The sequence below is a fragment of the Balaenoptera ricei genome, chromosome 16 (genome assembly GCF_028023285.1).
Source record: "Balaenoptera ricei isolate mBalRic1 chromosome 16, mBalRic1.hap2, whole genome shotgun sequence".
NCBI lineage: Eukaryota > Metazoa > Chordata > Mammalia > Artiodactyla > Balaenopteridae > Balaenoptera > Balaenoptera ricei.
In genome coordinates, this window is record NC_082654.1 from 57,411,050 (window position 1) to 57,433,274 (window position 22,225).

The 22,225-nt window shown below is 53.5% G+C and overlaps 1 protein-coding gene across 2 annotated transcripts in view; it reads left to right on the plus strand.

The window, feature by feature from the left end:
* The window catches only part of DLG5 (discs large MAGUK scaffold protein 5), a 123,371-nt gene that overhangs the window by 97,213 nt on the left and 3,933 nt on the right, over positions 1–22,225 (plus strand). For both annotated transcript variants that reach the window (XM_059899410.1, XM_059899411.1), the window contains 16 exons: positions 593–1,612; positions 2,431–2,554; positions 2,899–3,043; positions 4,348–4,460; positions 5,112–5,201; positions 5,437–5,587; positions 8,503–8,665; positions 8,774–8,907; positions 9,600–9,746; positions 11,154–11,337; positions 11,923–12,071; positions 12,950–13,120; positions 14,037–14,233; positions 20,175–20,318; positions 20,580–20,707; positions 21,998–22,107. In XM_059899410.1, coding sequence (XP_059755393.1) covers positions 593–1,612; positions 2,431–2,554; positions 2,899–3,043; positions 4,348–4,460; positions 5,112–5,201; positions 5,437–5,587; positions 8,503–8,665; positions 8,774–8,907; positions 9,600–9,746; positions 11,154–11,337; positions 11,923–12,071; positions 12,950–13,120; positions 14,037–14,233; positions 20,175–20,318; positions 20,580–20,707; positions 21,998–22,107 — 3,170 coding nt within the window. The remainder of the gene's footprint in view (positions 1–592; positions 1,613–2,430; positions 2,555–2,898; positions 3,044–4,347; positions 4,461–5,111; positions 5,202–5,436; positions 5,588–8,502; positions 8,666–8,773; positions 8,908–9,599; positions 9,747–11,153; positions 11,338–11,922; positions 12,072–12,949; positions 13,121–14,036; positions 14,234–20,174; positions 20,319–20,579; positions 20,708–21,997; positions 22,108–22,225) is intronic.

Below are 22,225 nucleotides of genomic sequence, written 5' to 3' on the forward strand. Positions count from 1 at the left end.
AGTGCCCTAAAGATCCTCTGGGCTTCACCTGTTCATCCCTTCCTCCCCCTCAACCCCTGGCAACCACTGATCTTTTGACTATCTCTGTAGTTTTGCCTTTTCCAGAATGTCATATAGCTGAACTCATATAGTATGTAGCATTTTCAGATTGACTTCTTTCACTTGGTACTATGCATTTAAGGTTCCTGCATGTCTTTTCATGGCTTGATAGGTTGTTTCTTTTTATCACTAAATAATATTCCACTGTCTAGGTGTACTGTAAGATGTCTTTAATAATGAATTTTTTATATTTACATTTAATAATTTTAAAAAATAGGCAGGACACAGTGCAGGTGATTTCAGAAAGTGCTCAAAGTCAAGGGAACTTTGTGTCTTTCCTGTGGGTTCCCAGTGGCCTGGCTGTGAGCAAGCCTCACCTGTTGGCGAGGTGTACATGCCTGTCCATCTGTCTGTCTGCCCATCTGTCCAACGCTGGGGTGTGTGTGGCCCATTCCCAACCATCGCTCTACCTCCAGGGATGTTTTTCGGTGGCAGCTCCAGGTCGTGCGGTCTCACCGCCTCTCTTCCTCACTCCTGTGCAACCCCTGCTTAGGTGTTCCCTCAGAGCGCCTCGTGGAGCGGCCAGAACATCTTTGAAAACATCAAGGACTCTGATAAGATGCTGAGCTTCCGAGCCCATGGCCCGGAGGTCCAGGCTCAGAATAAACGGAATTTGCTGCAGCACAACAACTCCACGCAGACGGACATCTTCTACGCCGACAGGCTGGAGGACAGGAAGGAGTCGGGCCCCCCAGGAGGCAGCAGCTCCTTCCTGCACAAGCCGTTCCCCGGGGGAACCTTCCCCGTCTCCCCCCAGGCCTGTCCCAGCGCCTCCGAGCGTAGCCTGAGCTCCTTCCGCTCGGACGCTTCGGGGGAGCGTGGCTCTGGGCCGGTGGACGTGCGTAGCCGGCGGCCACTGCTGCCCTTTGAGACGGAGGTGGGCCCCTGTGGGGAGGCAGAGGCCCGCCTGGACAAGGCAGAGCCCGAGAATGCCAACAGCGGCGGGACCTGGCCCAAGGCTGTGCTCAGCTCCACGGCAGGACCCGAGAAGCTCTCCGTTTACAAGAAGCCAAAGCAAAGAAAGTCTATCTTTGACCCAAACACTTTCAAACGCCCCCAGACGCCCCCCAAAATAGACTACCTGCTCCCAGGCCCTGGGTCTGCTTACTCCCCCCTGCCCTCCAAGAGGGTAGGACCTCTGACGCCCCCAAAACCTCCCAGGAGGGGTGACTCCATTAAGTTCCAGCACAAACTGGAAACCAGTTCTGAGTCAGAGGCCACTCTAGTGGGCAGCTCCCCATCCACCAGCCCCCCGAGCGCCCTGCCCCCCAACATGGACCCCGGGGAGCCCATGCACGCCTCGCCCCCTCGCAAGGCCAGGGTCCGCATTGCTTCTAGCTACTACCCTGAAGGGGACGGGGACTCCTCCTACCTGCCGGCCAAGAAGTCCTGTGACGAGGACCTCACCTCCCAGAAGATGGACGAGCTGGGGCAGAAGCGCCGCCGGCCAAAGTCTGCTCCCAGCTTTCGGCCCAAGCTCGCGCCAGTAGTGATCTCTGCTCAGTTCCTGGAGGTAGAGCTCAGCCCTGGAGTGGGTCAGGGTGAGGTGGAGGTGGGGCGGGCCACGCAGGGACCTGCGCCCGCCCGCAACTGGCATCCTCCAGCTCAGGCTTAGCCCTGGCTCCTTTGCCTCTGCTCTCAGCACCTGCCCGGGGGAAGGGGAGGGGATGGCAGGTGAATGCCAGCAGGAAGCAGTCTCCCTTTAGGAGATTAGAAAGTAGCATGGGTGTGCATGATAGCGGTAATATGACGCCAAGAGGGGAACGCTTTCTTGGGCGTGGGGTTTGATTTGCTTATTCAGCAAGAAGCTTTTGAACTTGTATTGCAATAAACCCAAGTGGCAAGGACCCACCTCAAAGGGTTTAGGGAGTCAAGACAGCACACGTGAATCTGTTAGCCGGCAGCAGGACAGGCCAGCTTGTTTTTGGGGGTGCGGTGGTCATTTCCAGAAGGGAGAGATTGCTGTGAGCGGGAGAACAAATCCATGCTACTCTCAGCAGACACGGAGCTTCACACAGCTGGGCAAGTTGTGTGGAGTTGCTACCTACATGTGCCCGATGCACCCACGTGTTCCACCCTCTACACACAAAAGCTGTTTATTTGAAAGAACAGATTCTTTCTGTGTGGTTTTCTTCCAAAGTATTTTTGAAGGAAGTTGTTCTCCTCCAGATGTGTAAGGCAACATGAATGAATAAACGAGTTACGATCTCTCCCAAATGTCACTTCATGTGTCTGAGTGGGAGAAGCTAGGTCGTAAGGGACAGAAATCGCTTGCAAATGCCTGTGTGTTTCCCTGTTTCCAGCCACTGCCTCTTGCCTTTGGTTCTGCAGGAGCAGAAGAGCGTCCCAGCCAGTGGAGAACTCTCCCCAGATCTCCAGGAGTGGTCCCCTTACTCGCCAGGGCATTCCAGCCGGCACAGCAACCCCCCCATCTACTCCAGCAGGGCGTCTGTGGGTGAGCTGGCCGGGCCGGGCCGGGGAGGAGGGTCAATGCGGGCTCACAGGGCCGCCCCGTCCCAGGGAGAGTGGAGACTGTCATTTCAGGGGGCTGCTGTGTGTCCTCAACCCGGTGGTCCAAAGATCTAGCCATTGCTGACCTATCTGGAGTGTTCAGTCTTCTATCTTCTTCTAGTGACGTTTTTTAGCTTTTCAGAGTGCTTTCTCCCCATAGCAGCCTGGGAAATGGGAAGCATTAAAGAGGGTTCTCCTGCCTTACCAGTGGAGCAGGGCCAGAAGCTAGCATAGATCTGGGGCTGGCTGGATGCTTTGGGGCCACTGTCTCACCCTGCCCATTTGCAGGCACTGTTCCCCGCAGTATGACCCCGAGCACCACTGTGAGCTCCGTCCTAAGGAACCCCATCTACACCGTGCGCAGCCACAGGGTCGGCCCTTGCAGCTCTCCTCCTGTCCCCAGAGAGGCTGGCCCCCAGGGTTTGCATCCCAGGTATGTGCAGCCACCTGTGCTTCCCTGTACCCCAGCCATCCAAGCCCACCTGGGCATAAAGCCACTGTGTATAGAGGGGTTCCCTTGCCTAGCTGGGAAGAGGCCAGGTAGAGCAGCACTGGGACCCCAGGGAAAGTAAACTTTAAGGTCGCTCTCTTTATTTACCAACGTGGAGCTTGAAAAGGTATTTATAGGACGATGGTAGAGATGGCAGCTGATACCTGAGCGCTCACATGCCAGGCACTGTACTCAGACCTTTATAAGCATCATCTCACTTGGTCACCAGAGCAACCTTACTATCTCAGGTTGATAGATGAGGAACTGAGCCTTAAAAAAATGAATGGATTGGCTCAAGGTCACTCATTCATTCGATTACTTGACAAGTTTTAATAGAGCACAGACTACATGCCATGGACTGCTATAGTTCGAGAGGGCTACAGTGAAAAATTAAGTAGACAAACTTCCTCTCCTGTGGCATTTGTGTTCAAGTGGCCGGGGTGGGGGGGGGGGGACAAAAAAAAGAACAGAGTGATACCAGATGGTGCTGAATGGCCCTAAAGACCCTAAAATGTTGACAAGCTAGGCTGTGACTTGGAAGAGGGTGGCAAGTTGTATTGGGCGGTGGAGAGGGCCCCGTGCAGGGGCATGCTGCCATGACTCGAAGGCTGAGAAGAGGCCAGTTGTACACGACTTGGGGAGGAGCCTCCAGGAAGGAGGGCTGTAGATGCTACAGCCCGGGCGTCTGAGAATGGTGCAGTGGGCTCGAGGGACAGAGTAGGGGAGCTTGGCAAAGAGACGGTGAGTCAGGAGGAAGGCCCACGTCATAGGGCACAAACCCAGAGTTTGGGTTTTATTTTGAGTACAGTGAAGACCACTGGAAGGCTCTAAGCAGGCAAGAGATGTAGTCTCACAGCTAGAAGAGGTCATCATTGGGCCTGACTGCAGGCCAGCCTGACGTGGGCAACGCGGGCTCCCTGCCCTCAGCTCTCCCGTTTCCTGGGACGGGCTCTCCTGAGGGGGGCGCAGGACTCTGCCAGGTCCTCGGTGCCGTCCTGCCCCTCCCTGCCCGCCCAGGATGCAGAACCTCTGTTGGTCCCTGTAGAAAGCCCTCTGTCCCAGTGAGCCTGGTCCTGGCCCGGCGCTTGCAGGGCCCTCTGAGCGTGGCTGCGGGCAGTCGCCGTCCTCGGCTGACTGGGAGCCGCTTCTGGGCCTCCCTGAGCTGGCAGAGGGCCTCAGGGAGGCCAGCCACTTGTATCCTGACCTGGTCCTCCTCCCGAGCCCCTCACCTGTCTGCTTTTCGACAGTGTCCAGCACCAGGGCCGCCTGAGCCTGGATCTGAGCCCCAGGGCCTGCAGCGACTGCTCTGAGATGAGAGCCTCCCACGGGTGCAACTCCCTGCCCTCCAGCGCCCGCCTCGGTAACTGAGCCACTGGCGCCTTCTCGCCAGAGCAGGCACCAGCCTTTCTTCATCTCCACCCACATCCTCGTGCCCAGACCTCCTGGCGCCCCCCACACACAGCCCCTCTCCCATCTGGGGGCCGAGGCCGGCTCCACGCTGCACCCAGAGCCTTTTCCTGTGGCCTTCCTGCAGCTTCCCACAGTGACTGTGTAGTTGTTCTGGTGACCCCTGGCCCAGGAGCCTTGCTCCCTGACCCTGAGGTCATTCTGGGGGATGTCGTGTTGCCGATCACTTACGGAAAACGCAACCCAGAGTCGAGGCTAGCAGTTATCTCAAAGAGACTCTGGTGGAGCTGCTTCCGGCGTTGTGGGCACAAGGCCGGCAGTCACCCCCGTCACGTGGGGTACTGTCTCTGTTCGGGGCTGAAAGCGAGACTTGTGTGATGCTGTTCGGGAGCGGCCTGGCCCTGCACGGTTTATGCACATACTGGGGCTAGGCATCTGCTTTCCCTGACTGTTCCACGTTGAGACCCCCTCGGGGATAAATGGCAGGGCCTACTTTCATTCTGTCATAACCGTGTATGTTTCCTGACTACTAGGATGGTGGTGAGGGAGTGAGGGGCGCTGTTTAATCGCAGGCCTAAAGTTTTGTCCCCTTGTGGAACCACAGGGTCTTCGAGCAACTTGCAGTTTAAGGCAGAACGCATTAAAATCCCATCAACGCCAAGATATCCGCGGTCTGTCGTGGGCTCTGACAGAGGTGAGAACTTCTCGGTGCTCCCCTCCCCCTGCTGACCCCCTCCGTCCTCAGGGTGGGGTGTCTGGGCACCGCTCACAGTTCGCTCACTGTCTCAGCCATCAGTCATGCTGGCGGGGCCAGGCCCCGGGCCCTGGCGGGCGATGCAGGGGAGTGCGAGGCGCCTGCACGCACGGCCGTGCGTCTGGGCCGCGGGAGCGGAGGTGCAGGCCCGGCCCTCACCCGCCCCTCTCGGCAGGCTCGCTATCCCACTCGGAGTGCAGCACTCCCCCGCAGTCTCCTCTGAATGTCGAAGGCCTGTCCTCCTGTAGCCCATCCCAGACCTCAGCCGCCACTTTGCCGAGGATTGCCGTCAACCCCGCGGCCCTCGGGGAGCGCAGAAAGGACAGGTGAGCGGGCACAGGGGAGGATGGCGCGCTGCTGCAGCGGGCCAGCCCTCGGCCCGGGGTGTGGTGCGGTTTGGGGAGTACCGACAGTTGACCTCCGGCGAGGCCGCCGGTGTTTGGGCCGCCTAGCATCCCCTGGTGTCTTGCTCCAGGACGTCACGAGGAAGTCCTGTGGACACGTGATGCAGGAGGAGGGGCGCACGTGGATGGCCAGTTGGAGGAGCAGGGTGAGCTCCTTCCACTGAGTGCCCACGGGAGGAGGGGGGCTCCAGCACGTGATGCTGGGGACGACCTGACAGTGACCGTGACGGAGTGATGCCATTCACTGCTTCCCAGACCCTTGTTTAAGCACGTTCCACGTAATAAGTCGTGAAATCCTTGCATAACCCCGTGATCAGCGGCATCATCATCGGCCCCATTTTAAAGATGAGGAAACTGAGGCCAGAAAGTTGGAGTGGTCTGTCTGTGGTCACGTGGTTAGTGACTGGCCTACCCTAATTAGAATCAGGACTCTTTTTTTTTTTTTAACTTTTGGCTGCGCCGCGCGGCATGCAGGATCTTAGTTTCCCAACCAGGAATCAAACCCGTGCCCCCTGCAGTGGAAGAGCGGAGTCTTAACCACTGGACCACCAGGGAAGTCCCAGGACTCATTCTTATCCTTTGCTTTTTGGCCCCAGAACACAGCTGTATCGCTTGCTCCCTCCCCTCGCCCCCCAAGCTTTTTGTTGTGAGATAAAATACACATAGGAAAAGAGTATGTGAAGCATACATGTACAGCTTAGCCATTTATTGGTTCATTTTGAAATGCAGGCCGATCTCAGCTGTCAGTCCAGACGTGCCTCCTCTCAGGGCTGGTCCCTCCCTGCACAGGCTCTGCACGTTCCTCATCCACCGCTGTTGTTCTTCAGAGTGGGATCTACCAGATCGTATCTATATTTAAAGGGTTCTGTCTAGATCCTAGTGGGAGATTGGATTAAACTTGAACTTACCTTTATATAATCACTTAGAGGAACTAGAGCTACTCTCCTCCACTTACATCCAGAAAGCTGAGGGCCCCTTGTAGCTGCAAGCCATGGAAGAGATGCTGCTGGGTGGGCCCATCATTAAGAAAATCTCATTTACGATCTGAACCAGTAAGACAGCACACCTAGCACGTGTAAACTGGAGAACAGAGTGTACCCATGACCACCAAGGCGCCTGGGCCCCCAGGGGAGTCAGCGCAGTTCACGTGGACGTGTTCATGGCGGCCTCACCTGCGTCGTGCAGACAGGAGCACAAACCGGCCCTGGGGGGGTGGGGGGTGGGAGGTTTTACTGAACCCCCCAGCTCAGGTCACTGAGAGAACAAGACCTTCCCCCCACTGAAGGGGGCTCCTTAGAAGCAGAAGGGGCCTTATCACATGCGGTTCAGACATCCCCTTAGCTTCCTCTGCGGTGCACAGAGAACCGGTGTGTGTGAGCGAGTGTGTGTGTCAGTGTCGGTGATTCCTGCCTTCACAGCGCTTAGGTGACATAAACTTTAACATGTGTGACCTGACTGAAGAATGGGTTACTTACTAAAAATAGTCCCTCTTTTCTCAGTCTCAAGTTAACTATCATTATAGAAAATTGGGAAAACTAGAAAAGTAGAAAGAAAAAAAGTCATATAATCTCGTCAACCCGAGATTCAGTTGCTGTTATTTCACCTTCTGAGGTGTGTGTGTATGTATATATACAGTTTAAATACATGCTTTATTTATATTATTTTACATACATAAACACTTCCTCCTTAATGTTATGTTTTAAGCTGTTTGTAATGTTAAGTATACTTTATGAACTTCTTTTACAAAGCAGCCTTATTGTTCTGACAAAACTCTTGTGCATATTATAAAAAATTTAAATCCTTCAGGAGATTAAAAAGTAAGGATTCCCTCCAAAAGGGCCCCCCCTGCCTGCCTGCCTGCCTGCCTGCCCTCCCTTCAGCACGTGGACCACCCCCCCGACATGTGCTCTGGAGGAGGGAGCCCTCGGGGGTGGCGCTCTGCTTGTCCCCTCCCCTGGCCTTTGGCTGCAGTCTTGTCCTGAGGAGGAGCTCGGGCAGCATGCAGCGCGGTCCTGGCGGCTCGGGGTCACTTAACTGTCTGTCTGTCTGTCACGTTCCAGGCGTCTGTGGTTGTCTTCCTCCTCCGATCACCCCGCTCTGCTTTCTAACCCTTTGCACCTTCCAGATGCCTCCACCACCACAGATCCCTCCTGAGACTGCCTGTGGCTGCCAGGCCCAGGTCCTCCTCCCTGAGGAGCGTGAGGTTGGCCCGACAGGAGGTCCCCACCCCAGCCCCCTGCGCCCCTTGTCCCCCGCGGTGCGGTGGGCGGCTCCCCGGGGCCAGTGGGTGCATGGTGCCGCCTTGCTCCCAGCCTCCCCGCTCCCTTTTTAATGCCTCGGGTTTGCAGCAGCTTAATCTCATGATCATTTTGCATCCTCCTGTGTACTGGTAAATATAAAAACTGATATTTTATGTTGTCCCTTCTTGGGTGAATATCATCCCAGAAAGCAGTCCTTTTTCCCCAAGGGCGTCTTGAGACCCCATTGGAGGTTTGTACATTGCACATTGTGAGGCCACTCCTCTCCTGTTAGGGAAACCTGTGTGCCTTTTCCCTGCGTATATCAGTGTTTATAGTTCACACAGACCCTTCTTGGTGTCTCTGGGACTGGGTGCTTCTGTGTCCATCTGTGGGTGGGGGGTCGTGTCTGGATTGCATGAGGTTGTGTATCACCATCGTACAAAGGTGGACTTCATCGTGTTCCCATCCAGCTGTGTCATCATAGGAGCATCTGTGCTCCCTGGCCCTTTCTGCATAGTGATTGCACGCCTGACCTCAGATCTTCCCCAGACCTTTCCTTTGAGTCTGAGTCCCCAAAACTGTTGTCTCTCTTCCAAGGCCCTACGTGGAGGAGCCACGCCATGTGAAGCTGCAGAAGGGCTCGGAGCCGCTGGGCATCTCCATCGTGAGCGGGGAGAAGGGCGGTGTCTACGTATCCAAGGTGACCGGGGGGAGCATCGCTCACCAGGCCGGCCTTGAGTATGGGGACCAGTTACTTGAGGTGAGCGGGAGCTGCCGTCTTCTCCCTCCTCTCCTCCCTTCCTAAGTCCCCAGGACCTCCTCCGTGCCCTCCTCTCCCATCACTGAGCCCGCTCTCGGTGTTTCCTAGTTCAATGGCATAAACCTGCGGAGCGCCACGGAGCAGCAGGCCCGGCTCATCATCGGGCAGCAGTGCGACACCATCACCATCCTGGCCCAGTACAACCCACACATGCACCAGCTCAGCAGCCACTCCCGGTCCAGGTGAGGGCCTGGCCTCCTAGGGGGCATGTGGGCCGCAGGAAGAGAGATGGGTGCGGCAGATGTGTGGCTCGCTGTGGGGAGACCTACGTGCCAGCTGCAAGTTCTGGGGATTCTGCTGCCATGAGAGAAGAGTTGACCAGCCCTGGGTTTTGGGGAAGGGACATATGGAGGGATGGTTTTCCCTCCTGAAATAGGGTGTGGAAACAGGTGGCTGGGTCCCCTGTGTAGCCCGAAGCCCCGGCATGGGTATGTGGTAGCCAGGAGCTGCGGCTCGGGGCGGACGCTCACACAGAGTGGTCTGGCCCCATTCCACGAGCAGACACTGGACACCTGCCCCCATCTGCCTCTGTGCTGTGGGTGGCAGGACAGGTGAGGAAAGGGTGAGACTTAACCCTGCAGTGCAGCGCCTGTGAAGGGAAGGGCTGAAAGGCACATGCAGGGGAAAAGAGAACAGTGAATTCATGGGTCCCCAGGCTGACCCCTTTGCAGAGGATCCCCGAGTTGAGGGCAGGCAGATCCTGCAGCCGGATGACCGAGTCCAAGCTCCTGAGGCACCTGCTCTTCTCAGGGTTTGGGTCACAGAGCTGCGTGACCTGGTCCTTCTTCACATCCCAGACCTGGTCACCAACAGAGAGGGGGTGGCTCTGGCCGGCTGCATGCCACTCCTTACTCTTCCTATCCTCTGTCCCCAGCTCCCACCTGGACCCTGTCAGTCCCCACTCCACTCTCCAGGGCAGCGGTGCCACCACCCCGGAGCATCCCTCTGTCATTGACCCACTGATGGAGCAGGACGAGGGCCCTGGCACCCCCCCGGCCAAGCAGAGCGCCCCCAGCTCCAGGTCAGCAAATGCGTGCCATGAGCCTTCCATCCGTGCACCTTGGCTGAGTGGGGTGGGTCCGGGGCGGTCATTGTTGGGGCCCAAGCACATCCTCTGAGGGACGTGGGTCCCAGCGCCGCCCTGCGCTGCAGACGGCACACCGGCTTGTCAGGATTTGGGGTGGGGAGCACGCCAGTCCTTTTTTCCTTCTTCCGTCCTGCCCTCTCTCCCTTTTTTTCTCTAGTTTTCTCACTGACTCATTCTTAGCTCTGCCTTTTTTCTTTCTCTCCTCCTTTTCTCACTCACTTGTTTTCCGGTTCTGTCCTTAGACAGAACCCCACAGTCATCCCCCAGCCAGGCCCCGGGCTCTGGCCGTCAACAGCAGTGTTGCCCCCAGGGAGCTCTAGGTTTGAGGGTGGCAGACCAGTGTCCAGGCATGTGCAGCACAGCCGAAGTGCTGGGAGGGGCACCAGGGGCCACGATGGAACAGTCATGAGGAGCATGGCAGGGCAGTGACAGCTAAGTCACAGTGTTCAGGATGAGCAGGGGTTAGCCGTGCAACGGGCGGGCGTGAAGAGATGTCTGGAGGAGGGACCGGCATTAGTGTGGGCAGGAGCAGGCAGGGCTCTTGGCAGAAGCTGGCGGGGAGGTGGGGAGAGGGTCACATAGGCTGGGTCGTGAGGCACTCACTCTGCAGTCTTGGACAGAGCCCTTTCTCGGGTACGACTTTAATGGACTGTTCACAGAAGTTTGAGGCTGGAAGCTGGGACATCTTCAGGGCTTTCCTGCTTGTGACCGTTCACTGTGCCCATTATGGCTACACTTACCTGCAGCAAAATTTTCGTCACTGGCTGGCTCCCCCGCTGAGGTCCTGCTCATTGGGTTCCGTTGCTGTCCCGTCTCCTTCACTCAGTTTGTTTGCCAGCCTTTCAGTGTCCCTGTGCTGTGAGTTCCTTGATGGCAGGGGGCGGGCCCTGCTTCTTGGTTTAGTGCCACCTGAGCCATAGAAACTACTCAGTAAACATTTGCTGGATGAGTTGTGCCCTGGATGGTGAGCCTGGCTCTGCATTTCTTAGGAGAATAGAGTTAGGAAAACAAGTGCAGTCCAGGTGGGCAAGACATAGCCCATGGTGTGTGATGGACAGCTGGGCTGGAAAGCAGGGACGTTGATTTCCACTCTGTTCCCAAGTGGCTTTGTGACCCAGGGTCACGTGTTCACCTCTACCAAACCTCAGCATCCTGCCTGTAAACCGGGTCACTAGAACTAGAGGCTGGGTCGGCCCGCCTCCCGGCTCCTGTGGTTCTGAGAGCTCATGAGACCGTGGCGGGGCAGCAGAAAACGGTTAGGGTGTCACCACTGTTTCATCTTTCTCATGTCTTCCTCCCTCCCTGTGCACAATTGAAGAGCTTCATTTTCCTTCCCTTAAGGATGGTGGGAGATGCCACCAAGAAGACCCCAGAACCACGAGTTGTCTTCATCAAGAAGTCCCAGCTGGAGCTTGGCGTGCACTTATGTGGTGGGAACCTGCATGGGGTGTTCGTGGCCGAGGTGGAGGACGACAGTCCTGCCAAGGGCCCCGACGGCCTCGTGCCCGGGGACCTCGTCCTTGAGGTGAGCTCTGAGCCCTCTGAGCAGCAGCTGGGCTGCTCTCCGCCCGCCCGTCGGGCTTCCTGCCGTCTCAGTTGGCACAGGAGGTGGAGGAGCGCAGCCTCTGCTGGCGACCGCTATGGGTGGGTGTTGAATGCCGCCCAGACCCCCTCTGGGTAGATCATGGGGAAGCGGGCAGGGCCCTGGCTTGGGCACTGGTGTCTGAAGGGGAGATGCTCTGCCGTTGTCAGTGGCAGGCCTCAGGACTGGTCTGATGGCGAGGGCCATCTCCCACTCACTGGGTCTCCTGTTGGATGGGGGAGGTGGGTCGTAGGTACTGAAAGATACAAGGAGCATAAGCAAGGTGAAGTGCTGTGTTTCCAGTAGGCCTTACTTGCTGGGGGACTAGAACAGGGTTTCTCCTGGGAGCAGCTGTCGAGGGTAGAGCAGACACTCAACAGAGGACTCAGCCTTACCTGCGGAGGTGGGGCAGATGGATGCCCAGTGAAGGGGATGCTGAGTCTCACCCTAACCCTACACCCGGCCTCTCACGGGTGCCCAAGATGCCCAGCTTCTGCCCTCTGACCCCAGTTCTCCGTCTCTGGGTAGTACGGTGGTCTGGACGTGCGCAACAAGACGGTGGAGGAGGTCTACGTGGAGATGCTGAAGCCCAAGGACAGCGTCCGCCTGAAGGTGCAGTACCGCCCTGAGGAGTTCACCAAGGTCAAGGGCCTGCCTGGCGACAGCTTCTATATCAGGTACCAGTGGCCAGGGTTGCCGGGGACTTGGGGCTAGGGGAGGGGCTTTCGGTGGAGGCTGTTCCCTGTGAATGTCCCCATGTTTCTTGCCCCCAAAAGGGTGGGCCCCAAATTGGAAGCTCACGACAAGATGCTTGTGACTTAGAAAAACCCTCGAAAGCTCCCAGGGCCAGATGGGCTCCCTCTTTAGGGTTTAGGGCCTGGTGGGGAAGTTTGAGACCACAGAGCCTCATTTTCCTGTGGGCTACGCTCCTCTCCGGGTCTCCTCTGACCCAGGTCTGCAGATCCCTCTGCAGTGTGTGTGGATGTCAAGGCATCCACGGTACCCCGAAGTACTATATGCAATGTGTGTCTGAGGCAGGCATCGGGCGTTTTCCGGGAGGTGCTCAGCTTTCTTCATGTCCCCTAAGATGTGAGGCCACACGAGAATGGAAAGCACTGATCGACCGTGTACCGTGAGGTGGGGGGTCCCTGTCTCTAGGGAACCTCTCCTCAGTTGAGGATGGCATGTTTCCCTTCTGGGAAGTTTCTAGTCTGTAGGAACCATCAGCCTTGACTCGGGGGAGGGATGCAAATGGGAAAGGCCCATCTGAAACGGAGATAATGGCCTTGGTCCTTGGCAAAAAGTCTTTTATGTGATGGGCATGAGGCAGCCCTTGTCTCCAGGGAGCCCGGTCTCAGGGGAGGAAAGGGAAGTCTCTGTCCTGTCATGTAGAGCCCGGGCTCCCCTCTTTGAGAACCACTGCTAGGCTGGGGAGAGGCTGGTCCTGATCAGCCTCTGGGGTCTGGGGAAAGTTCAGAGAAGGAGAGCGGCTCTAGGAGAATGGCTGCAAAGGGCAGCCAGCGGCCTGACCTGTCCTCTCCATCGCCCGGTCCAGGGCCCTCTATGAGCGGCTGGCAGAGGTGGAGCATGAGCTGAGCTTTAAGAAAGATGACATCCTCTACGTGGATGACACCTTGCCCCAGGGCTCATTTGGGTCCTGGATGGCCTGGCAGCTGGACGAGAATGCCCAGAAGATCCAGCGTGGGCAGATCCCCAGCAAATACGTGTGAGTGTTCTCGAGTCTGGGCCTGGGGCTGGGGCGGGCGGCACCTGTGGGGATGCCCCATGGGATGTGGGCTGGAGCTCGTGGGGGTTTATTCTGATGCTCGTATCAGCTTCTGGTCTGTACATTTTGCCACAATTGCTTGTCCGAAAAGCAATTTTGGTCCTAGTGTAGGTCAGTGCTGTACTTAAGTCAGTGCTATACAGAAGCACAGGGGCAACTTAGGAGACAGCACTTTTTTGTTTTTAACAGATTTGTTGAGACATAATTCACATACCATACAATTTACCCAAAGTGTACAGTTCACCGGCTTTTAGTATTTTCACAGATGTGCAACCATCACCGTAGTCAATTTGAGAACATTTTCGTCACCTCAGAAAGAAGCCCCATACCCTTTAGCTACACCCCCCCTTGTCTTTCTGTCTGCCCTGCCCCCTCCCGTCAACCCTGAGCGACCACTGATCTTTCTCTCTCTATAGACTTCCCTGTCTGGACTTTCGCGTGAATGGAGTCATATAGCACGTGGTCTTTTGTGACTGGCTTCTTATACTTGGCATGATTTTTTTCAGGGTTCTTCTGTGTTATAGGGTATATCTGTGCTTTGTTATTCTTGGTGGCAGGAAGCATAACTTGTAGTGGTCACGAGTGAAGGCTGTCTTAGCAGCTCCTTCTGACCCTCGTCTGACTATGGGAGGTGGCCCTGTATGCTGAGAGCTTGCCCAGCACTGGTGTGTGTGTATCACACTCACAGCAGTGGCACCATGGCGTCCTCAGTAGCGTGGGTGGTGAAGCGGCCAGGAAACCTGTAGAGAATGTGGGAGGAGCCTGGAGTCCCAGCTCTGGCTCTCCTCGCGGCTGGGCATGCGGGGAGGTGATGCTCCCTGGGCCCTTCGCAGCACTGCTGTACTCTTGTCCACAGGATGGACCAAGAATTCTCGCGGAGGCTCAGCATGTCTGAAGTCAAAGATGACAACAACACCGCAAAGACGCTCTCGGCAGCTGCACGCAGATCCTTCTTCCGAAGGAAACATAAGCATAAACGCAGCGGGTCCAAAGATGGGAAAGACCTCCTTGCCTTGGACACCTTTTCCAACGACTCCATTCCACTCTTTGAAGGCAAGTGGCTGGGCTGGCTTTCTCCAGCAGGCTCGCAGGATGAGGTGTGCTGTTGACCACAGAAGCCTCACCACAGTGACTTAAACGACATAGAAGTTTGCTTTGCTTTCGCACATAACTGATCTAGGGATGTGTGTCTGGGTTGGGATGGTGGTGCTACTGTCTTCAGAGTCTACCACCTGTAGGGTGTGGCTTCCATCCTCAAGGTCTCCCCGTGGTCATTGCAGCTTCTGCCATCACGTCCACGTTCAGGCAGCAGGGAGGAGGAAGGGGCACGGCAAAAGTGTGCCTCTTTAAACAGCTTACCTGGAAGCTCCACCCTTGGTCTCCCACTTATTCCTCATTGGCCACTCAGTCTGTGAGGGAGGCTGAGAAGGCAGGATTTTCACTGGTGACCTGCTGGCTTCAGTAATGCAGGTTCTGTTAGTAAGGAATAAAGGAAAGATGGGTATTGGGTGGGCAAAAAGCAGTCTCTGCCCAATGCATTGCTTCTAGTTTGTTTTTGGGTTATTCCTGGCTGCTTGGTGGTGACCAAGGGCCACTGTGCAGATCTTTGGCCATTTTTGGCCTTACTCCTGTGTGTGTCCATTCTTTTTTTTTAAATTTTTTTTGGTTGTGTTGGGTCTTCATTGCTGCGCGCGGGCTTCTCATTGCAGTGGCTTCTCTTGTTGCAGAGCTCAGGCTCTAGGTGTGCGGGCTTCAGTAGCTGTGGCGTGTGGGCTCAGTAGTTGTGGCTTACGGGCTCTAGAGCACAGGCTCAGTAGTTGTGGCACACGGGCTTAGTTGCTCCACGGCATGTGGGATCTTCCCGGTCCAGGGACCCAACCCACGTCCCCTGCATTGGCAGGCGGATACTTAACCACTGCGCCACGAAGGAAGTCCCCTCCTGTGTCCATTCTTCCAAGATCCTCCCAGGGCCAGGCGCCGACCCAGTCCTGGAGTTGCGTATTAGGCAGCATCAGACATCCTTTGGCAGAGTGCCCCGTGGAAGGGTGCATTTGTCCTGTGAAGCAGGAGCCTCCTGTGAAGGCTGCTCCGAGGACCCCCGTGTGTGTCCACTGTCCTAGAAGGTGTGCCCTCCCTGGTAGCAGGGTGTGGAGGTGGCAGTGGGCATCAGAAGGTGGGACAGCTGGTTTCCTCCTCCTCCTCTCCTTCCTTATTTATTGTTTCAGTTAGGGCCTTAATCACAGTGAGTTGAGTGAGTCCCACCTTTGTTCATGGCCCACAGGTAACTGTCAGTGAGGACAGGGGTTGGCAAGCCATAGCCAATGGGCCAAGTCTGGCTGTTTTTATATGACCTTCGAGCTAAGAATGGGTTTTTACATTTTTAAATGTAAAATAGACTATTCACCTTTTGGCAATAATAGTTGCTTGATTCTCCCTTCCCTTTTCTTCTGTAGACACCACCTCTGGTGTATTTGGTGTATGTCTAGTGGATGTCTTTGGAAAACAGCCATATGTCTAGTCTTCCTTTCAGTTCTTCAGTGGGTTTTTTTTTTCTTTCTTTCATTATGTACTTTGAAGTGGTCTTTAAATTGTTATTTCTAAATTGTTATATCTTATTGTTGAATTGACTCTTTTATCATTATGTCCTTCTTTATGTCTAGAAATGTTTCTGGCCTTAAAGTCTATTTTGTTTAAGTATTATTATCACACCAGTTTTCTTTTGGTTAAATGTTTGCATAGTTTGTCTTTTTCCATCCTTTTATACTTTTCTATAGCTTTATATTTACGTGGCTCTGTGGGCAGCATGTAGGGTTTTTTCAACCCACTGTGATACTTCATCTTTTTTCATTTTTTTGAGATATAATATATGTATAGAAAAGTGCACATACATCTACAGAAAAGTGTACATCCTGAGGCGTTTTCACAATTTGAACACACCTGTGACAATCTTTATCATTTAATCAGAGTATTTAATTACTGATTAAATCATGACTGATACATTTACCATCTTGCAGTTTGTTTTCTGTTCTCCTGCCTGTTTTATGTTCCCTTCACTTCACTTTTCTTCCTTTTGGATTAATCAAGCATTTTTATTATTCTGTCCCCCCATCTGTTAGTTTTTAATTAATCATCTTGTTTTACTCTTTGGTGGTGAGGGGTGGATTACAGCAACCCTCATGATATATGTCTCTGACTTACTGCTAACATGAATCATTACTTTGATCACTTCTCTAATAATTCTAAAACATTGGAGCACTGTGACTTCTTTACCTCCCTCCCACCTTTTGCATTATCATTTTCATTTTACATTTATTTTAAATCCAACAGTGTTACTGATTTGCACATCAGTTATTCACTTATATTTATCCTTTCCATTATTCTTCATTCCTTCCTGCAATTCTCTTTCCTTCTGATCTTTTTTTCAGTTGAACGCTCCCTTCAGCATTTCTTTTTTTCCATCTTAATTGAGATATAACTGGCATATAATATTGTGTGAGTTTAAGGTGTACAGGATGATAATTTGATAGGTGTATGTGTTGCAAACGGTTTACCACAATAAGGTTAGTTAACACATCCTTTACTTCTTATAATTACCATTTCCTTGATGTTATGGTGACCTTCAGCATTTCTTGTAATGCAGGTTTCTTGTAATTTAAATTCTCTATTTTTTTTGGGTCTATTTTCCCATCATTTTGGAGATTTTTCACTGGATATAGAATTTTAGATTGGTAGATATTTTACTTATGCATTTTAAAGATATAATTCATTGTCTTCTGGCTTTCATTGTGTACTCCTTTCCTGGGGCTGCTATAAAAAATGTCACAAGCTTTGTGGTCAGCACAGCATACATTTATTCTCTCACAGTTCTGGAAGCCAGAAGTCCAAAATCAGTACCATTGGGCCAAGATCAAGGTGCTGGCAGGTCCACACTCCCTTGGAGGCTCTAGGGGGGAATCTGTTAGGTCCATTGGTCTATAGTGTTGTTCAAGTGCTGTTTCCTTATTGATCTTCTGTCTGGTTGTACTATCCGTAACTGAAAGTGGGGTATTGAAGTCCCCTACTAATACTGTGTTGGTGTCTGTTTCTCCCTTCAGTTTCATCAGTGTTCACGTCACTTATTTGGGAATTCTAATGTTGGGTGCATATATGTTTATGATTGTTTTATCTGTCTGGAGAAGTGACCCTTTTATCATGCTATAATGTCCTTCTTTGTCTCTTGTGGCAGTTTTTGTCTTAAAATCTATTTTGTCTGATACAACTGTGGTCACCCCTGCTCTCTTTAGGTGCCCGTTTGCATGAATTATTTTTTTTCCTATCCTTTCACTTTTAGCCTATGAGTGACCTTAGAGCTAAGGTGAGTCTCTTGTAGACAGCATATAGTTGGATCTTTTTTTATTTATGCATTCAGCCAATCTACGTCATTTAATTGGGGCATTTAATCCATTTACATTTAAAGTAATTACTGATATGGAAGGACTTACTATTGCCATTTTATTAGCTGTTTTCTGTATGTCTTGTTGCTTTTTTGTCTATCTTTTCCTCCTTTGCTGCCTTCTTTTGTATTTCATTGATTTTCTTTTTTTTTTTTTATAGTGACATGTTTTGATTCCCTTCTCATTTCCCTTTGTGTATATTTTATAGATATTTTCTTTTTGGTTACCATTGCAGTTACATAAAACATCTTAAGGTTATAACAGTTCATTTTGAACTGATGGTAGCTTAATTTCAATCCTATATAAAAATTCTACATCTCTGGGATCCACCCCCCCCCCCCCCCCGCCCCCTTTACGTTATGGATGATACCAATTACATCCTTTTTATATTATGTGAACATTAGCGTAGATTTATTATTACCTTTATGCTTTTGGTTTTAATATCTATACCAGTTTTAAAAGCAGTTTACATAACTACATTCGGTTACTTCCAGATTGTCTATTTGTCTGTATATTTACCCTTCCCAGGGAGTTTTTTATTTTCTCTGGACCTCTGACTCTTGTTGGATTCAGTGCTTGCGAGATGCTCTGTAGCCCCCCTATGATTCTGTAACTATGAGGACTTCCGACAAAGCGGATTATTCGGGGAGGAAAAGGAATCTTCTAAATGGGTGCCCCTCAGTGTGGAATGTTAATAATCATTAGGGGAGAAGATGATTCCGTTCAAGTTAAGTTGAAGACATAGTGACTTAGTGTCCATACACAGGGAGATGGATAAATAGGCGCAGAGCATCCATCCCGTAGGATGTTCAGAAGGAGTTACGGAGATCAATGTGGATCGCCAGGGATGCGGTTCAGAAACATAAGACTGAGTAGAAGAGGGAGTTGCGGAACATCGCATGTATCATGTATTTTTGCATGTATCATGATACAGAAGTGTGTCTTGTCATTTTTGTTGAGCACATGGACATACATAACATATTTTCTAGGTATTTTGAGCCTGTAAAAGTCAACATGTAAGAATGACATCTGGAAGGATGTACTTTTATATCCTCATAACCAACTCTGACGGTGGTTGTGAGGAAACCGTTGGGGACCAGGACTGGAGAAGAGGTGTTGGAGAGGATGCCTGGCTTGATCTGTAATGTTCAAAGTTTTAAAAGAGGGGGTGTTTTTACGTCTTCCTGGAGGAAGTTCTTTGCCCTGGGACTCCACAGAGCCTTCAGTCAGAAGTGTGCGGGGGTCTTGGGCAGTGAATGTGACCACCAAACCCTCCCCCTGCCTTAATAACAGATCACCTGGTCACCAGGTTGAGAAATGCTGTATAGAAAGCCATATAGATGAACCTGGATAATCATCAGACCGAAAAAACGCACGCGGTTCTGCCTGTGAGCTCGGCGTTTGTGGAGCTGAGGCTGCACCAAGCACCGCCCTGTGTGTTCACCTCTAACGCTCTGCCTTCTGGTCCCTCTTTCTTCATCTCCTAGTCACGGGCCTTCCAGGCCGGACCTCTCATTGACCCTTCCTCACAAGCCCACCTCAGGCGACCCTCACCTCAGCTCTGCCTCTCCTCGTCGCCACTCCCACCCCCCGAGGGTGAGGCTTCTTGTCCTGGTGCCTGGAGCTGGCAGGCAACTCTTGTATGGTGGTCTTGTTTCTTACCTGTTGCCGTCTGTGAGCCTGGTTAGAGCATGAGCTCTGCAGTGGCAGGGACTGTGCTTTCTACTCTTTTAAAAAGTGTTTCCGAGATGCCAGCACAGTGATTGGTACAAGGGAGGTGCCAAGAAGATACTTGCATGCTGGTTTTTAGGCGGTCACTTCCTACAAGGATTTTTTATTCATTTGGTGGAAGGGGAGGTTTTTACTACATGTATCAACTAGGATATTGGTTTGACTGCTGTAACTGAGACCAGACAACAATGGCTGAAGCATGATAAGAAGCTTATTCCCCTGCCACATAAAAGTCTGAGCTGGTGGGGGGATCCCTGGGAGGCAGCTCTGTTCTGGGGATCATAAGGGAGCCAGGTCCCTTCTGTCCTGTGGCTCTGTCATTTCCTGAGGGTTGTTCTCATCTGCAGGATCAGAGCTGGCTCACTGCACCCGGTCCTGTCCTTTTCAGCTCATGGGAAGGGGGAGAGTTTGCTCACCCCATGGGGCAGGTCTGGGTCACATGACCACACCCACCTCAGGGGAGGTTGCCTCTCTAGAGAGCAGAGAATATATACTAGGGGTGAGGGGAGCACGCACTGGACACGCACGGAAGAACTTGAGCAGGATGAAGTGCTGCAGTGTCTTGGGTGTCCGTGGAGCAAGGACACTGTGCTGGACTCCAGGAGCGGCCGTGCCCTGGTGTGCCCGGGGTATGGGACTCTCAGTGCTACAACTGGGCAAGTCCCAGACGAACCAGGGTGAGCTGGGTACCTGGCTCTGGACGTGTGGAGTGAAGGAGCTGGGCCTCCCTGGGGTCAGCAAGGTCAGGGGAGCAGTGGGTCCCCAGCCCCTCCCCTTCCTCCCTCTGCTCCAGGTGGGTGTCCATGACACTGCTCCCCTCTCTCCCTCAGATTCGGTGAGCCTTGCCTATCAGCGGGTCCAGAAGGTGGACTGCACCTCCCTGAGGCCCGTCTTGATCCTGGGGCCTTTACTGGATGTGGTGAAGGAAATGCTCGTGAACGAGGTGCCCGGCAAGTTCTGCAGATGCCCCCTTGGTAAGGGATGCCCTCGGGCCTGCTGGGCTGTGTCTGTCCCTGTGTTTGGGTTCAGCCCCCTGTGCCCGGGGATGGATCCCATGATGTTTCAGAGTCCTCTGGACTTGGCTCAGATCAGTGTGCAGCCTCTGGTTCTTTGTCCGGGAGCGAGGACAGCAGGGCTGGGTTCCTAAAGTCTCTTCTGTGCGGCGTTCTTCCTGGCACGTGCAGTGACGGCTCATGGTGCCAGGGCATCCTGATTCCTGTGTCTGTGCTTTGCAGAGGTGATGAAGGCCTCCCAGCAGGCCATCGAGCGGGGCGTCAAAGACTGCCTGTTTGTAGACTATAAGCGGAGGAGTGGCCACTTTGATGTGACCACAGTGGCTTCCATAAAGGAGATCACAGAAAAGGTACCTGTTGCTTCAGACCAAGGGATGGGGGCGCCTCTCTGAGTCCGGGGTTTGGACCCCAGTGTGTGTGTGTCCGGGCTCTGTACCTTTGCACATCTGCCCTGCATGTCTCTCGGGCCTTCGTGAGCTCGCCTGTGTCCCGTTAGTCTGAGTTAACCTACTGGGGGCTGGCCCCCGTTGCTTCTTGTGCTTCCGCTTTCGTGAGTAGGAAGCTAGTCCTGGGCAAAAGTCGCCCTGTGCGTGTGTCACCTCTCCCTCTCTGAGGGGCTCTGACGAGAGCTTTGAACTCTAGGAAAGGCCCCTCACGGGGGTTTCTGCAACAGGGTCCCAGAATGCATCTGCTGAGCTTGTGTGCTGAGCTGATGTGCCTTATTCTAGGGACAGGGGCACGGCTTCCATCAGGGCCACGACCCTGAAAGGATAAGAGCCGTTGCCATGTGCCTTTAGGTTTGTGAACATGCTGGGGTCTGTTTGCCAGATAGTATGAGGGGAAGTGGGGCAATCTTTTGGAAAAGCATCCCTCACAAGTCTGAGGATGTGGGTGCTTTTTGGGCCCCATCCTTCCTGGGTGGTCAGTTTACCTCGCCAGGCTTTGGATCCCTCCTGTTACGTGAGGGAGTTGACTTCTTACAGCTGTCAGTGCAGACTGCCCAGTTGAAGTGGACGAGCTCCAGTCAGGGGTGCCCCGTGCCAAAGGGTGGACCCCCTCAGTGGAGCTTTCAGGGGTCAGGGAGAACCACAGGCAGGGTGCCCGTGGCCTGCCTTTGGCTCATACTCTGCCTGGAGGCTCAGGGGATCCATGGGATGCGTTTCAATCACAGCCACGCAAAGACCCACACTCTCCCCTCCCCTGCTTCAGCCCCCCGCCGAGTCTCTACATCTTCTTTTGCCCAGACTGGCAGAAGTAGGGTTTCTGAGGCCAGGTGGGGTAGCGCTTTAGGAAGTTCCTATATCTGGGTAAACGCAGGAAAGGGAGTTTGGAGTGTGGGGTTGTCCAGACCCTGCTTGGCCCTGGTTCCCAGCCTGGACCATCATCACAGCTGACGGCTTGTGGGGAGAGATTTTCCCAGATGAGGTTTCCCCTCCGTGTATCATGTGTAGTCTTAACGAAACACTGGTTTTGCTGCCTTGTTCGTTGGTAGAACCTTGTATGTTCACTTACAGGGCAAGGCAGGGCAGTGTCAGGGGAGGGGTGGGGCCCATCGGTGGCAGAGACAGACTGGAGTGTCCAGTGCCCCCGAGGCCCCGGCCCCGCACCTGCCCAGGTGTTCACTCTCTCCCTCCCCGCAGAACCGGCACTGTCTCCTGGACGTCGCCCCCCACGCCATTGAGCGGCTGCACCACATGCACATCTACCCCATCGTCATCTTCATCCACTACAAGAGCGCCAAACACATCAAGTAGGTGACAGGCTCCTCGGGGGCTTGGCTTGGGGCCTTGCTGGGGATGCGCTGCTGGCTCAAAGCCGTGGGGCAGGGGGCCCCTTGGCCTTGAAATAGGCACCCCATGTAGGAGCGG